This window comes from Garra rufa, chromosome 14 (assembly GCF_049309525.1).
Source record: "Garra rufa chromosome 14, GarRuf1.0, whole genome shotgun sequence".
NCBI classification, from domain to species: domain Eukaryota; kingdom Metazoa; phylum Chordata; class Actinopteri; order Cypriniformes; family Cyprinidae; genus Garra; species Garra rufa.
The window spans coordinates 13071882-13088284 of NC_133374.1; the positions used below are offsets into that span (position 1 = coordinate 13071882).

The window sequence follows — 16403 nt, forward strand, 5'->3', positions numbered from 1 at the left end:
AGGATGAAAGTCAGAAAAGTAAGAGAATGAAAAAGAAAAAGGAAGAAAAAGACAAAAATGAAGAAAAATGGAAGGTAGGAAAGAATGAAGGTAGCAAAAGAGAGAAAGATAGAACAGGTCAAAGAAAGAGGGAAAAAACAAAACAAAAAACAAGAGAACCGAGAAAGGAAGATAGGAAGGAGGGAGAAAAACATCACAAGAAAGAAAAGAGAAAGAAAGAATGGATGAATGATGGAAGGAAGAAATTAAGACAGAAGTAAAATAAACAAAATGAAAGAAAAGAAGTGAGGAAGAGAAAGAAAGTGAAAAAAAGAAGTTTGGAAGGATAAAAGTCAGAAAAGAGAAAAAGTAAGAGAATGCCAAGAGAAAAAAGGGAGAAGAAGATAAAAAGGAGGAAGGAAGAATGGAAAGAAGTATCAAAAGAAAGAGAATTATAGAATAGCTCAAAGAAAGAGGAAAAAAATGTGAAGAGAAGCGAGGAAGGAAGACAAACTAGGACGGAAGGAGCTAAACACAAAGAAAAGAAAGAAAGAAAGAAAGAAAGAGAAAAAATGGATGAATGATGGAAGGAAAATATAAAGATGGATAAAATGAAGAGAATGAAAGAAAATAAGTGAGAAAGACAAAAAAGAAGGTAAGGAGGACGAAAGTTAAAAGAATGGCAAAAGAAAAAGGAAAGAAGAAAATAAAAGTGAAGAAAAATGGAAGGAAGGAAGGAAAAGAATGATGTTAGCTAAAGAAAGAGAGATGGAAAAGGAGAAAGAGGGTAAAAAGAAGAGAAGAGGAAGAAAGATAAAATAGGACAAAGAAAAACATCACAAAAACAAAAAAAAGAAAGAAAGAAAAAGCGGACGGATGATGGAGGGAAAAATAAAGACGGATGATAAAAAATAAAGAAAATGAAAAAAAAGAAGTGAGGAAGAAAAAGAAAGAAAGTCAGGATGGACGAAAGTCAGAAAAGAGGAAAAGTAAGAGAATGCCAAAAGAAAAAGGGAATAAGAAAAAATTAATTAATTAATGAAGAAAGGTAGGAAGGAAGGAAAAGAAGGAAGATATAAAAAGAGAGAGAAAGATGGAACAGGTCAAATAAAGAAGGGAAGAAAACAAAAATGAAGTGAGGAAGGAAGATAAAATAGAAAGGATGGAGAAAAGCATCAGAAAGACAAAAGTGATGAAAAATGGAAGGAAGGAAAGAAGGAAATTAGCAAAAGAGAGAAAAGTTAGAACAGGTCAAAGAAAGGTGAAAAAGAAAAGAAGAGAAGTGAGGAAGGAAGATAATTTAGGAAAGAATAGGAAAGAAAGAATGAATGGATTATTGATGGAAGGAAAAATAAAGACAAGAGTAAAATAAATATAATAAAAAAAAGAAAAAATGAAAGTAGAAGGGACAAAAGCCTGGAAAGAGGAAAAATATTGAATGCCAAAAGAAAAATAAAGTAAAACTGAAGAAAAATGGAAGGAAGGAAAAGAAGGAAGGTCAAATAAAGAGGGGAAAGAAAACAAAATAGATGTGAGGAAAGTTAATAAAATAGGAAGGAAGGAGAAAAACATTAGAGAAAAAAGAAATAAACAAAATAAAAAAAAAGTAAGTAGAAAGAAAAAAAAAAGATACATTACAGGAAATAGAAAGAAAAATAAAGAGATAAAAGAAAAAGGGCAGAAAGATTAAATTGAAAGGCAAATGGAAAGGAAGCAAGGGAGAAAAAAGAAAGATCAAACCAATAGAGAGAAAGGAAAAAAAAAGAAGTGAGAAAGCTAAAATAGGATTGAAGATGGAAAGAAAACAAGGCTAGATGGATGAATTCAAAAAAGCAAGAATGGAAGGAAGGAGGGAAGTGTAAGAAAGGAAAAAAATAAAAGCAGGAGGAAACCTAAAAAGGAAAGAGAGAAAGTGAAAGAAAGAAAGAGAAAAACAAAGAAGGATAGAGAGAGGGAGTGTGAGACGAGTTGAGGATAATGAACAGAGCAGCAGCAGCAGTGTTCTCTCCTCAGGCCAGAAGAGTTCATGGACTTGCATCATGTTTTTTATCCTCCCTCCGTTCCTTCCCATCATCCCTGGCTGTCCTCGCTGGAGAACTCAGTCTGTCTGCATGAGTGGCCTGTAATTGGATGAGTTACGTACCTTCATCAGCATTTTTTGTCCTCCAAGGTTTTCCCGCAGCAGCGTCACTAGTCAGGCCTGACCTGCTGCTCACAAACAAACCACAGCACCTTTTGACTTTCAGCTTTACCCCAAAATATTCAGCGTATCTGCTGTTCTGCGGCAGAGTTAGCCATGCCAGAGGTGTCGCTTCCATGGAAATCCAACTTGAAAAAAATTTAATAAGGGATCTTGGGATGTAGTTTAGAAACAGAAAGACGGTGGAAAGTAATCATCAGTGCTTTGTATTCTTACCTGAGGCAGCTGTAACCTGATGTAACCATGTGTGTGTATGTGTGTGTGTGTTTCTGTTGTTCAGGTGCAGCTCTCGCTGTACACGTACCTTTCAGCAGAATTTATAGGCACGGCAACAATCTACAACACCATCCGTCGAGTGGGGACCGTGCTGCAGATCATGCACATACTCAAGTATTATTACTGGGCGGTGAATCCGGACCACACCAGCGGCATCACACCCAAAGGCCTGGGTCTGTGTACACACACACACACACACACACACACACACACACACACACACACACACACACACACACACACACACACATCAATGAATATAAATAAATGATATGTAAATGGATGTCAAAAAAAGTTAACTTACTAATAATTAACAATTATGAGTACTAATTAACAAATCTAAAAATATGAAATGAAAAAATATGGAAAAAAAACTGAAATATAAATTATATATATATCTATAAACACACACACACACACACACACACACACACACACACACACATATATATATATATATATATATATATATATATATACATTTTTGTATATATATTCATATTTTTATATTTAACAAAGTATTAATCATTATTAAAAATTATATAAAATGCAAAAAAAGAAAAAAAAAATATATTTATATAATGTTTACAGAATTGATATATATAAAATTAATATTATAAATATTTTAAAATATTTTTATGTTTAACAAAAAAGGTTATCATTAACAAATAATTAACAAATATAAAAATTATATGAAATTGTAAATATACAATAATACACATTATATGTGTATTTGTAACATTTCATATTTTTTCATATTTTTATTTTTTACAAAAAAAACTAATTAACAAAAATAAAAATAGGAAATGAAAAATTGGAAATATAAAAATTAAATATATATTTTTAAAACTATATAATATATATATATATATATATATATATATATATATATATATATATATATATATATATATGTATTTTTTTATTTAATATTTCACAGCTTTTTATATACTTTTTCTAAAGAAATAAAGAAGTTACTTTTTTTTAACCAAAAACATGTTTTGTGGTGTCTCACATATTGAATGACCAGTTACTGTAAACAATTGTGACATTTTAATAAATAATACATTTTAATTCCTTAAAAATTGCTAATTTAACCTATGACTAAAGATATTAAAAAAAGTAAGAATTAAAACATATATTTTACTTTCATATACTTACTATTGCTGGCAATCATGTTACCCATTCAACATTATTCTTATTATTGTATATCTTTATAACAATACTAATATTATCAAGAATATATTTATATATTTTGTATTTTATTCGTGGTTTATTTATTATTAATAGATTTATTGCAGATATAACAGAATTATATAGTTTTAAACTATATTCAAACAAGCATTTTGCTAACAGACTTGCATGAAATGGCAAATCGTTTTATGAAATAAATATAAAATACAATGTAACTGAGCACTGTTGCATTACACAAAACTGTTTGTTTTATCACGTCAACTGCATTCCACTTCAGTCAATCTTCCACTTTGTCTAAAAGTGTCTATATGAACTCCCCATGTACTCACTTCTCAGAGCTTCTCGTGAACTCTTTCTGTCTCCTCATCATGTGTACACAGTTATCATGAGTGACGACAGCAGCTGGATTTTCACCCCGCCGCTGTCACCTCCTGACGAGAAGCAGCACTTTTAAATAAACCTAGCTTTGTGCTGGTGCTTTTCCGAGAAATTTGGCACAATTTCTCTTTTGCACCCTTTCAAACGTGCTTTAAACCCTCAGTACAGAGGTAGAAAAGAGCACAGAGGAGTAATAACCCATGAAAGCTCCACATTGTGATAGACACTAGAACTAGCCATGTGGGCTGAATTTCACATGGCTTACCCCGCAGCTCCCAACTAGCCTTTCATGGCTGAAAATATGCTTTTCTTTTCGTCTCTTACATCCCTTTTTTCATAGATCATGGCTTTAAACTGTACCTCATACACTTCTTTCGTGTCTTATAACACGCTTTCAGGTGCGCACTTACTTTTTCCTCGCCTCTATTCGTTTTTGTCTCTTCCTCATGCCACAGCTTCCACTGTCCTCTCTGTAAAAATTTCCTGCTGAAGTTGAAAGCACCCACAGCTAGAATCTTTTAGACTTTCATGTCCTCTGAATAATTCACAAATATTCTCTGAATAAATCACTCGTTTTGAGGTCAGGAGTTTATGTTTTATGCTCTCGACGATTTTTAGAACAATTTCGTTGTTTGTTAAAACACAGAGAGGCATAAATTTCCTCGTGAGAACGTTTTGCATAAATTGACTGTACTATATATACAGGAATTCGTGTTAGCATAACGGCATTCAGTGACTTTAATAAACGGAAGACAGACAGATTAAAAGGATCTCGGAGTCCCAGCATGCTTGCACATTCACTGTGGGACTGAAAAATCTAATTGTGCTCAATTATTCCTTTTATTCTCTTCCTGCAAGGTTGTGTGATCTGGATTCTGTACAGGATATGAGCCAAGCATAACCAAAGCTGAATTTGCATTAAACGAAGACTCAAGAGCTACAGATTAGCAGTTAACATCAAGGATACATGGCTACTTTTAAATATTCACTGCTTATTTTTGCAGAGCTTATTCTTTTAGTCAGAAATCAGAAATATCCTTTAAATTAATCAAGTTTTCCGCTCACATGTGACTCAGATCTGGTTTTCACATGACAGTGCTACTTCCATATGTGACCCTGGACCACAAAATCAGTCTAAAGTAGAACAAGTATATTTGAAGCATCCCAGAAGCTGCTTCTGTAAAGATAGGTGCCTACATCTCCTATGATTAAAATTCATGGCTAGTGCGGTGGCTGCGACATATACGTAAACCTACCAACATCCATTGCCATGACTTAATGAAAACATTAGGTTTTAGTTGCATAACATCGGTTAATGGAAACAGCCTTTTTTCGCAAGTTTTTTTATCAACATTTATAAAACATCACAAAAGTTTTGCACAAATCTGTAATTGAAACGCACTTAATATTGCTGCAGGGTTTTTTTTTCAACTCCATGGGTTGATGCGACCCCATTAACACGATATTTAGCACCCTGGAACATGACTGGGCTGGTTTTGGACTAGTTTTGCAAAGCAATTAGGCAGATTTTGTTGTGAAAACCTGGCAGCCCTGTATGTATTGTTCTTTTGCTCATACAGGTCACTTCAAAACCATGATCTATTCACACTGGAAATCTGATATTGGCCACAATTAAAACAAAAATGTGAACACTATACAAAAAAATCAGATCTGAGCAAAAATCGGAATTGAGCACTAAGGATCACAGTATGTGTAATTGCAAAAATCTAAAGTGGAAGTAAAAACTGTGGCTCCCTGATGCCTGCATTTTAATATACAGTGTAATTAACCAATGATATAATTGCGAGAGAAAGCATTGAAATATATTTTTTCCTCCCATCTCGAGTTTATTCCCCTTAGAGGTTTTGTAGTACACCTCATTTCCTTTCCAAACATTGGAATTAGGACTTTTGACCACAAGATGGCGCTGCCTCCAAACTTTTTGAGCACTGTCAAGGCATGGTGCTGAAGGTACGTACCGAGTTTCGTAATGATATGTCAATTTATTCGTAAAATATAGCATTTTACAACAAAATTCAAAATGGCCGACGCGCAAACTGGACAGTGGGAAAATTGGATATGGTACGACTTGGCATGCTCCTCCAAATCTAATGAGACCAGTTTCAAGATTTTTGGCCAAAACCTTGAGAAGTTTTAAGCAAAAATAGCCATTTTTCATAACTCCTGACCACTAGGTGGCACTGTGCCGAAACACTGCAGGTAGCCTCAGGTCATGCTTGTCATAACACACAGCAAGTTTGGTCTCAATATGCTAAACCGTTACAGAGATATAGCCTTACATCCATTTTTGCGTCTTTTTCGTAGAATTTGTTCACGCATTATTCGAGAACGGTGAAACTAAAAATCTTGAATTCCATAACTTTTTGCCAGCATGGTCTGAAGATGATCTGTGCCAATTTTGGTGAAAATCAGACAAACCGTCTAGGACGAGTTCGAAAAAGTAGGTTTTTCAAACAGTTAATTATAGAAAAAAACTAAACCTTACGATTTTTGAAATTTGGTGTACATTCGACTCAGCATGAGCCAATGATTCATAGAAAAAACGAATTTTGATTCTGTGGCTTACGGTTCAAAAGTTATTAGCAAAAACAAAGTAAAATTTTGGACAAGTGGTGGTGCTAGAGAGTTTGAGTTAGAGACTCCAAACTTGCTATGGTTAATGTTGAGACTGTCCTCTATCAGTGTGCCAAATTAAACAACTTTCCCGCAAGCGGTTCTATGGGCTGCCATAGACTTCCAGAGCGGAAGAAAAAGAACGCTAACGGATACAATAGATGCCTACGCACCTTCGGTACTTGGCCCCTAACAAACATAAATGTTGTCAGGATTCTTGCCCAATCCTGGTTCACTTTGGCCAACCACAAACGCCTTATTTCCTCAGACAGTCTTTTTCACTCATCTCCTTGATTTGGTATGGCAGTCTATAGTACTCCAAATGTTTTTCCAGGTCTGACTGGTTAGTACAGACAATGCATGACAATAATGGATCATTTTTAGCAGCAATAATGAGCAAAATAAGCAAGTTTCTTTGGGTTTAGCGGCATTGTTATATTCAGTGCCACCAATATGGCCAACTGATGACGCGTTGTGAAAACACTCTATAGAATAGAATCTTTATAACATTATAAATGTCTTTTAATCATGTGTCCTAAATGAAAGTGTTCATTTTAAAAATTATAATCATTTTACTGATCTCAAACTGTTGATTGGTAGTGTATTTTTCAGTAAATTTGTTGACAAGACATGCTGAGAAACAGCTGCATAGCTAATTGCCAAAATTAATTGACCACGTTTTTCGGACACGTTCAGCTCACGTTGATTCATCGTCTAGCCTATTATTGTCTGTGCCTGCTGCTTTTCAAGATAAGCCAGGTTTTCATCTTCTTTGTTCTTAATAATCTTTAACAGTAAATGTATGTGAGATTTGTGTTATGTTCTTCAGATATCCAATTTGTCTTTATTACAATCTGAAATGATTCTGGTGTGTTTTTAATGTGAGCCTGAAGAAACACTAATTAATTATCTGAGACACAGTAATAGCAAATCTTCACAGATTGTCATGATTTGCTTCTCCACACTTCTTTTTCATGCTATCAGTAAAATAAGCAGAAAACCATCCACTGATAAAAACACTGAATTTTTATTTTTCACAAAGCAGTAAATGGTTCAGCCTGTAATTTGGATTTGTAGTGGATTGCATTACTGATTTTTCTGAAGCATTTTTTTGTCTTGTTGACCCATGAGCCTTGTTTCAATTCCACACACAAACAGACGCAGATCGCTGCGGTTGGCTGGTGTGGGGGTGGAGATGGCGGGTGACTAGCATGGGTCGTGCCAGCTATGTTGTGTGTTTTGTTTTGAAATAAGAGGCCAGTCTCCCTTTTTTATTCCTAATGGTCAGTGGTAATGCTGTTTTTGAGCCTGCCAGGCACTGGATAGACCCTTACAACAATTAAAATTGTCTCATGCTGTCAATAGATGTAGACGCCGAGTAGTAAATCATTCTTTCAGACAGAGAGTTCCATGTGGAGGTTAAGATGGTGTACATAACATGAGTTCATGTGGCAGAAATATCCTTTCTTTTTAATGCAAGTTAATACAAATGAACTTATGTAATGTATAACATCTGTGGCAGTATATATAAAAAGTGTGGGGTCAGTAAGATTTTTGCAAGGTAATGTTTTTGTAAGGATGCATTTATTTGATTAAAAATACAGTAAAAATACTAAATGTTTTTTATTGAAATATATATTCTAATGTAATTTATTCCTGTGATGCAAAGCTGAATCTTCAGCAGTCTTCAGTGCCACATGATTCTTCAGAAATCATATGCTGCTAAAGAAACATTTCTTATCATTATCTTATTTCATTTTATTTTTTTATTTATTTTTTATTTTATTGATTCTTCAATCAATAGAAACTGAAAACGAAAAGAACAACATTTATTTGAAACTGAAATATATTGTAACAGTGCAAATGTTTTTATGGTCTCCTCTAATTAATTGAATGCATCCTTGCTTAACCCTCTGGGGTCTGAGGGTGTTTTGGGGCCCTGAAGAAGTTTTGACATGCCCTGACATTTGTGCTTTTTTCAGTATCTTAAAACATTTTAATGGTTAAATTTAAGTTATTAATATTAATTTCTTTAAAAAATAAAAATTTTACTGACCCCAAATTGTTTAATGGTAGTTCACATATACACTGCTGTTTAACAGTAATATTGTGAAATATTATTTAAATTTAAAATAACTCTTTTCTATTTGAATATATTTTAAAATGTAATTTATTCCTGTGATCAAAGGAACCTGTGATATTTAATAAAATAAAAAGTTTAAAATAACAGCATTTATTAACAATAGAAATCTTTTGTAACAAAATAAACTTCCATTTAAAAGTTTGTGGTCATTAAATTTTTATTCCTTCATTCTGTTTTTTTTTCATATTTTAAGATTCATTTATTAAGAAAGAAATACTTTTTTTGACCAAGGATGTGCTGTATTTTGAAATATTACTGTTTTTCTGTATTTTTCAGCCTTGATGAGCATAAGAGAGTCCTTTAAAAATATTAAAAATCTTTTTGATCCCGAATATTTGAATGGCCATGTATATATATTACCCTTCATATTAATCTAACCTATTTATGTGTTTGTGTAGTTGCACATCTATATTTGCATACCACTTTCTATTTAATCCAGAATGTTCCTTTAAAACATGTATAAAGCGAATCTTCTTTGGAAAAAAAAAATCAATATCAGTATTGTTTGCAATTTCAGTGAAGAAAGATTTGCTAGCACTCTGACTCAGATAATGAATTCCCTTTTCTTCAGGCTCACATAAAACAATATCATCATTTCAAAATATGATAAAACCAAAATGGATTTCAAAAGAACGTTCCACATATACACACAAGTGCAGAAGATGAAGGACTATCTTATCTTGAAAAACAGCTGGCCCTGAGATTAATACACCTTCATGAACCTCCAAACCCCTGCGACACACAAAGAAACACTCGAACACGTTTCTCAGTCACGCCAGGTGAAGAGGTCTTTGAGCAGCTCTCCTAAAGTATGTAAAAGAATTTGTCTCTGGCTTGCCAAGTAGGTAATTCTCCATGGCGGTCTGCATTGATTTATTCTTCATTTGTCAAACCCCACAGTCTTTTTTTTTTTTTTTGTCTTTTCCCACAAAGGAATGGGTTACAGAGAAAGCAGTATAACATAATGAAGTGTTCAATTACTGCAACAAAGACCTCTGTTTTACATTGGAGTAACACAAGCCTTTCTCTCACACACACTCTCTATCTCTGTAAAAGCAAGCAAGACCTCACAAATTAAAGTCATGCATCACTCCTGACTATTGTTTTCAACAGCACAGACAGTCTTTCCTCAGCAGTGTCTTGAGGAACATAGAAAGGCTCCCTCAAGAAGCATCAAGCACACAAGCCAACAGTCCTTTTGTGCATACTTCACTTTAGCGCTTGCATATAACAAACCTCAGTACTCAAGACAGTGATAGAACTGTCTGTAGATGTCTGTGCCATTAAATTGGATGTGTTATTGTTCAGGTAGCTAGTTGTAAACATGTTGACTAACCTTAAATAGGGATTCTCTGCAAACTGTTGCTTTCTTGTGACACCAATTGGTTCTAAAAAGGAAATGGACTGTTGACACGAAATATCCTAATAATTTACTCACCCCCGTGTCATTTAAGATGTTAATGTCTTTCTTCAGTCGACAAGAGATTAAGCTTTTTGAGGAAAACATTCCAGGATTTTTCTCCATATAGTGGACTTCAATGGGGATCAAAGGTCCAAACTGTCTAATTATTTGAAATAGTAAAACTTAAACAATTAACCAGCAATTTATTAAAAGTTTAAGAAAAATTGCATTTTTAAAGCTCTATGACACATTTTTTATTAATTTTACAAATTCTGTGTTTTCCATTCATTTTCTGGATTCCATTTTAATGGTTTCATTACATTTGAATAATCAAAATCATCTCTAACAAATAATTCATTTAATTTATTTCTTTTTAAATAATAAAAAAAAATCTGGTAAATTTTCTTTAAAAAAGAATGTTTTAATAATAATTGTATTAGTAGTAGTAGTATTATATTAAGTAATATATTTCTGTCACAATTTCTTCAAGTTAAACCAAACTTTTATTTTAACAGATTGCTGTGCAGACCTTTAAGTTTCTGTTTGTATAGACCTATGCGTAGCTTAATATGTCTACATAATATGTACATATACTACATTCGTAGTTGACATATTGTATTAGTCCTACAGTTACAACATTACATAATATTATTTTAAACCTATTACTATTAACATTTTACATAGCATTTATTTATTTATCTCACAATTCTAACTCTCGCCAACGTTGTAACTTATTTCTTTTTAACTCAACAATAGTTGAGTTTGTCCATTTTCAGGGGAAAAAAGCTGAGCCAAGGGGAAAAGAGAGAATGAGGAGTTGTGAGATTCAATCTCGGAATTTTGAGAATAATGTCAAAATTTTGAAGTATAAACTCAAATTGATCTTTTTTTATTCTAGACTAGTGGACATAGAATATAACATTAAAAAAGGTCATTTTGAGTTTATACTTCAAAATTCAGACATTATTCTCGAAATTCCCTGAAAATGGACAAACTCAAGTATAGTTGAGCTAAAATGTAAAATAAAGTATAAACGTTTGCGAGAAAAAAAGTCAGAATTGTGAGATTAAATAAATGCTGTGTAAAATGTTAATAGTAATAGGTTTAAAATAATATTATGTAATGTTGTAACTGTAGGGGTAATACAATATGTCCCCTACGAACAGCATATGTGAATATTATGTAGGCATATTAAGCTACGAATAGGTCTATACAGACAGAAACTTAAAGGTCTTCACAGCAATCCGTTTAAATATAAGTTTGGTTTAACTTGAAGAAATACATTACTTAATGTAATACTACTACTACTAATGCAATTATTATTAAAACATTATTTTTTAAGGAATATTTACCAAAAAAAAATTTAACAATATTTAAAAATTATTTATTTTAAAAAAATTAAATGAGTAAATTATTTGGACATGAATTAGTGGACATTTGGACATGGACTAGGATATGGACTAGTGTCTGTAAATATTAAACCGCAAAAATACTATTTAGTCCATATCCTGTTTTGATTTAAGTGTACTGACCTGCTTTTCATCTATTTATTCAAAATTGGCGATTTCCATGACATTCTGCCATTATGCAGTAAACTACATTTCTGTCATGACAACTCTCTTTAAAAGTTTAGCATGGTAATGGATAAGACAATGACTACGTTTACATGGACACCAGTAATCTAATTAATGACCTTATTCTGAATAAGACAATAATATGATTAAGCTGTTTACATGAGTTGCTTTTAGAATATTCCTTTCATGTTCCCGTTTTACATGTTATAGTGCATAGATCGATTAATGACACACATCATTACGTCCACATGCGACGCTATCAGTTCATCTTCCTTATAGACTTTTGGATGTTTCGGTTTTAATTTTACAAAAGCTTGAAGTGGCTCTGGACATATGCAACACATGTTTTAGAATGTCTGAGTTCAAATTTGCCGTGGTCGCATTTGTGCGAGTGCATGCTGTGATGCTCCAAAGCGTCTGCTCCATACAGCGAGCGTTTCAGAGCCAGACAGTTTTTAGGAAGAAAAAAAAAAAACCGCAAGCACGGTCACCGAAAGCCAGTTTAGTTTTACTTTTTTTGTTTGTTTTCATTTTGAAAACCCTGTTATCTTTGCCGTTTACCTCTCATTACACTTTGGAGGCTTTTTTTATTTATTTTTTTATTAATTATTTTGATTGCTCAGTGTTTGCGCGCCCTGTAATAAATTGTTTAGTCGGCATATAACACAGCATGTGATGGAGTCCATGCCTTGTCTTATTAGTTTTTGTTAATAAATGCTATATAAGCTAGTTTTATTTTATTTTTGTTATGCTGTTTAATTAAAAATAACATCCATTTTTTAAGAATTTGTTTTAATCTTAAAATTGATAGGTGTAGCCTTATAAGCAAAACCAAGATCATGAATTCAAAAGTAAAAGTGAAAAGCATAAGACATTCCAATAGCGGAAATCCCGTTCACAAAATTAAAATCACAAATAATACTAATTAAAAAAAAGGGGTTGAATGTTAAATACGTTTCCATAAAACTATAAATTATGATAACAGACAAACTATTTATCAGCAATGAGCATTGATTAAGCCCATGTTGTAGCAAAAAATAAATAGGCTAAATAAAAATGAAACCAAAGACCGACCAACTGAGAGAGCGTTATGCCGCGTTCCAGACAACCCGTTACCCGTGTTTTTCCAAACTTCTACCAGTGAAAGTGCACTGGAAATGGCAGTTAAACCCGTGAATTCCCACCCGTGAACTCGTACTAGATCGACGTACTCCCAGTTCCGAGTTCTGACGTGACATAGCCCGAGAAACAACAATAAAGCCTCTAGGGGTGCGGTGTTTATGCAAGTGGCACACGGTGAAAAAATAAGAGTTTAGGACAATATAACGTTGCAATCAAATTATTATACTATAAAAACAATAAATGCTTGGCGTGACTTGCCTGGAACGCTACAAAGTCCTGAGTGATTTACGAACTCAAAAACCTGCCTGGAACGCAGCATTAGTGTGTACCCTGTCACAAAATGTGGCGAAAAGTCCTACACAAGGGGAATAGTCTGATTAAGGTGTGTACATGTCTTCCATAATGCGACTAAAATAGGAATACTCCACCTGTCTTAATTCGATTTGTGTTTACTCAGATTATGACTTTAGTCGGATTAAATTAATCAAAAACATCAGTTTACATGGTTGCTTCTTAATCAGAGTATTGTCTTAATCGCGTTAAAATCGGAATATTGTTGTCCATGTAAACGTACTCAATGTTAATGTATTTGGTCTTAACAAAATAGATCTGCTACACTGCTGCTGTTGGTTATTGCTGTAGTTGTAGATTATTGCTGCTGCTGCTGCTTGCTACTGCCAACGCATAGTGCTATGAGTATTTAAGACATGCTGCTGCTGCACAAATAGCATAAAATAACTCGTGGCAGATCTATACAGGTGGAGCTAGGGAAGGTGGAGGATTTCAGAGGAACTCTGAAAGCGTGCTGTGAAATGCCCAAGTGAATGCTACCAGCCGTTTAAATAGCTGCAATCTGCAAGCTCATTGGTTGCGTATGCAACATGAAATAATCAGCTTGTGCCTGGTCGCATAACTCTATGATATAATCAGTTACAACCTGTTAGCCTACGTCATGTAGAGTTTCATGGCAGAATATCTATATTTATGACCGGATTCGTTTTGCACACTAAAGCGCCCTCTGTGGTAATCCTAGGATTATAAAACATTATTTATATTGCATTATGAATGCAATCAGACATGTTTGGGATAGCATTTACATCATGTACTCACATAGAGTGTGTTTTGTAGTTTGCGCTTACATGGTTAATCACCTTTGTTGGTGTTTAGCTGGTCAAAACCCAAGTCTGGTTCTGCTGTGTGTAAGCTTTGTGTAAAACTCCAGGGGCTGAATAAATTCTCCTCCTTTTGGCTTGGTTTTCCCATTTTCCTGGCTTCAGAAGATAAGCCGTAGTATGACTCCAATCCCAATTACAGCATATTTACTCTGGCCTGCATTAATATTTACACTCTTTGAAGGGATGGTTTTTAATTTGACTTCTGTATATGTCCTGCAGATCCATTTTGATATGAAGCTCTCACATATACTGCTGTTTGGACCGATCTTAAGGACAGTGCACAGCGTAGGGGGGATGTGAGAGTACATATGCATTGATTATCTGTTTGGCACCATGCCAGATTCATTACTCTTTGCAAATAAGAGACAGCGTTTGCAGTGCGTGTTCATATTCGCAATCAATTAAATGGTACAGGAAGAAGTGTTATTAAGTAAAAGAGATATCAGTCATTCTATTGATCTGTTTAGTTTTGCTGTAATCATGACTTTGATCTTCTAATGAGATCCAGTAGACAAGGAGATTAATTAAAAATATTTTTTTTTCCTTTTGTTTTGCTCAGTTTGGAAATAAACTTGGCACCAGTCTGCTCCAGAGTCTCTCCGATAGCAGATTTTGGTGTTTAGTAATGAAATGATGTTTAATATTAGTTTTAGTAATGGATGCTCAGATTAATGTGGGATTAGGAACAATCTATTTTGTTTAGATTAGTTTGGGACTGACAAATGATGAAGTACGTAGAGAAAAAAGGATACTGTAATCACTCAACATATTGAGCGGGTAGGTTACATCCCATGATTTCACTTTAAAAAGTGCTTGCTTTAAAAACAATCACATTGGATGAAGGATGAAGACAATGTGATCAATTGCAGATCTTTAAACTAAACTAAATCATCTGTTTAATAAATTAGCAATGCTAATTTGGTTCTTAAAATGATTGATGAAAATGTTTGTTGACGTTTTTCGTCAATACTGAAGACGGTGCAGAAAGATGCATTGTGGCGATAATTAAAACCTGCTTTTGCTGAACGCTGAACACTGGTAAACTGAGCTAATTAACGCTTTACTAGTGAGTTGATTAGCTTACTCAAATGTATACAGGTCCTTTTCAAAAAATTAGCATATTGTGATAAAGTTCATTGTTTTCTGTAATGTACTGATAAACATTAGACTTTCATATATTTTAGATTCATTACACACATTTGAAAGTAGTTCTAGCCTTTTATAGTTTTAATATTGATGATTTTGGCATACAGCTCATGAAAACCCAAAATTCCTATCTCAAAAAATTAGCATATTTCATCCGACCAATAAAAGAAAAGTGTTTTTAATACAAAAAAAGTCAACCTTCAAATAATTATGTTCAGTTATGCACTCAATACTTGGTCGGGAATCCTTTTGCAGAAATGACTGCTTCAATGTGGCGTGGCATGGAGGCAATCAGCCTGTGGCACTGCTGAGGTGTTATGGAGGCCCAGGATGCTTCGATAGCGGCTTTAAGCTCATCCAGAGTGTTGGGTCTTGCGTCTCTCAACTTTCTATTCACAATATCCCACAGATTCTCTATGGGGTTCAGGTCAGGAGAGTTGGCAGGCCAATTGAGTACAGTAATACCATGGTCAGTAAACCATTTACCAGTGGTTTTGGCACTGTGAGCAGGTGCCAGGTCGTGCTGAAAAATGAAATCTTCATCTCCATAAAGCTTTTCAGCATGAAGTGCTCCAAAATCTCCTGATAGCTAGCTGCATTGACCCTGCCCTGCTAATTTATTATGCACATACTTGTCAACTAAAGTTGTTTTACAAAATAGTTTAAACTGTAAATTTGTTTGGTTGAAAATTTGCTGTGATATACGTTATTTTATTTAATATTTAATATTTTATTTTATTTACCTCACATATGTATTAGCTATAGTTGTTTTACAAAAGTATTAAAAACTGAAAAAAAAATTGGGGTGAAATTTTGGGTGCTATAATTTTTTTTTTTTAATTAAAATTTATATTTTTTATATTTAATTAAAATTTTTATATTTTATTTTATTGTAAAGTTCTTTTACAAAAGTATTTAAACTGACAATTTGGTTAAAAAATGCTGTGCTGTAAGTTATTTTATTTTATATTTTTTATTTTATGTTTTATATTTATTTTATTTTATATTTTTATTTTATTTATCTTGCACATACATGTCAACTAAAGTTCTTTTACAAAAGTATTCAAACTTAAATTTTGTTTGGTTTAAAATTTGCTGTGCTATAAGTTATTTATGTATTTGTTTTACTTATTTTATTTTTTATGTTTTATTTTATTTTACATTTTATTTTATTTATCTT

General features: G+C 33.3%; 1 protein-coding gene across 2 annotated transcripts in view; it reads left to right on the forward strand.

Moving 5' to 3' along the window:
* nbeab (neurobeachin b) overlaps positions 1-16403 on the forward strand; it is a 401639-nt gene that overhangs the window by 108449 nt on the left and 276787 nt on the right. For both annotated transcript variants that reach the window (XM_073817484.1, XM_073817485.1), the window contains exon 13: positions 2460-2628. In XM_073817484.1, the coding sequence (XP_073673585.1) occupies positions 2460-2628 (169 nt within the window). The remainder of the gene's footprint in view (positions 1-2459; positions 2629-16403) is intronic.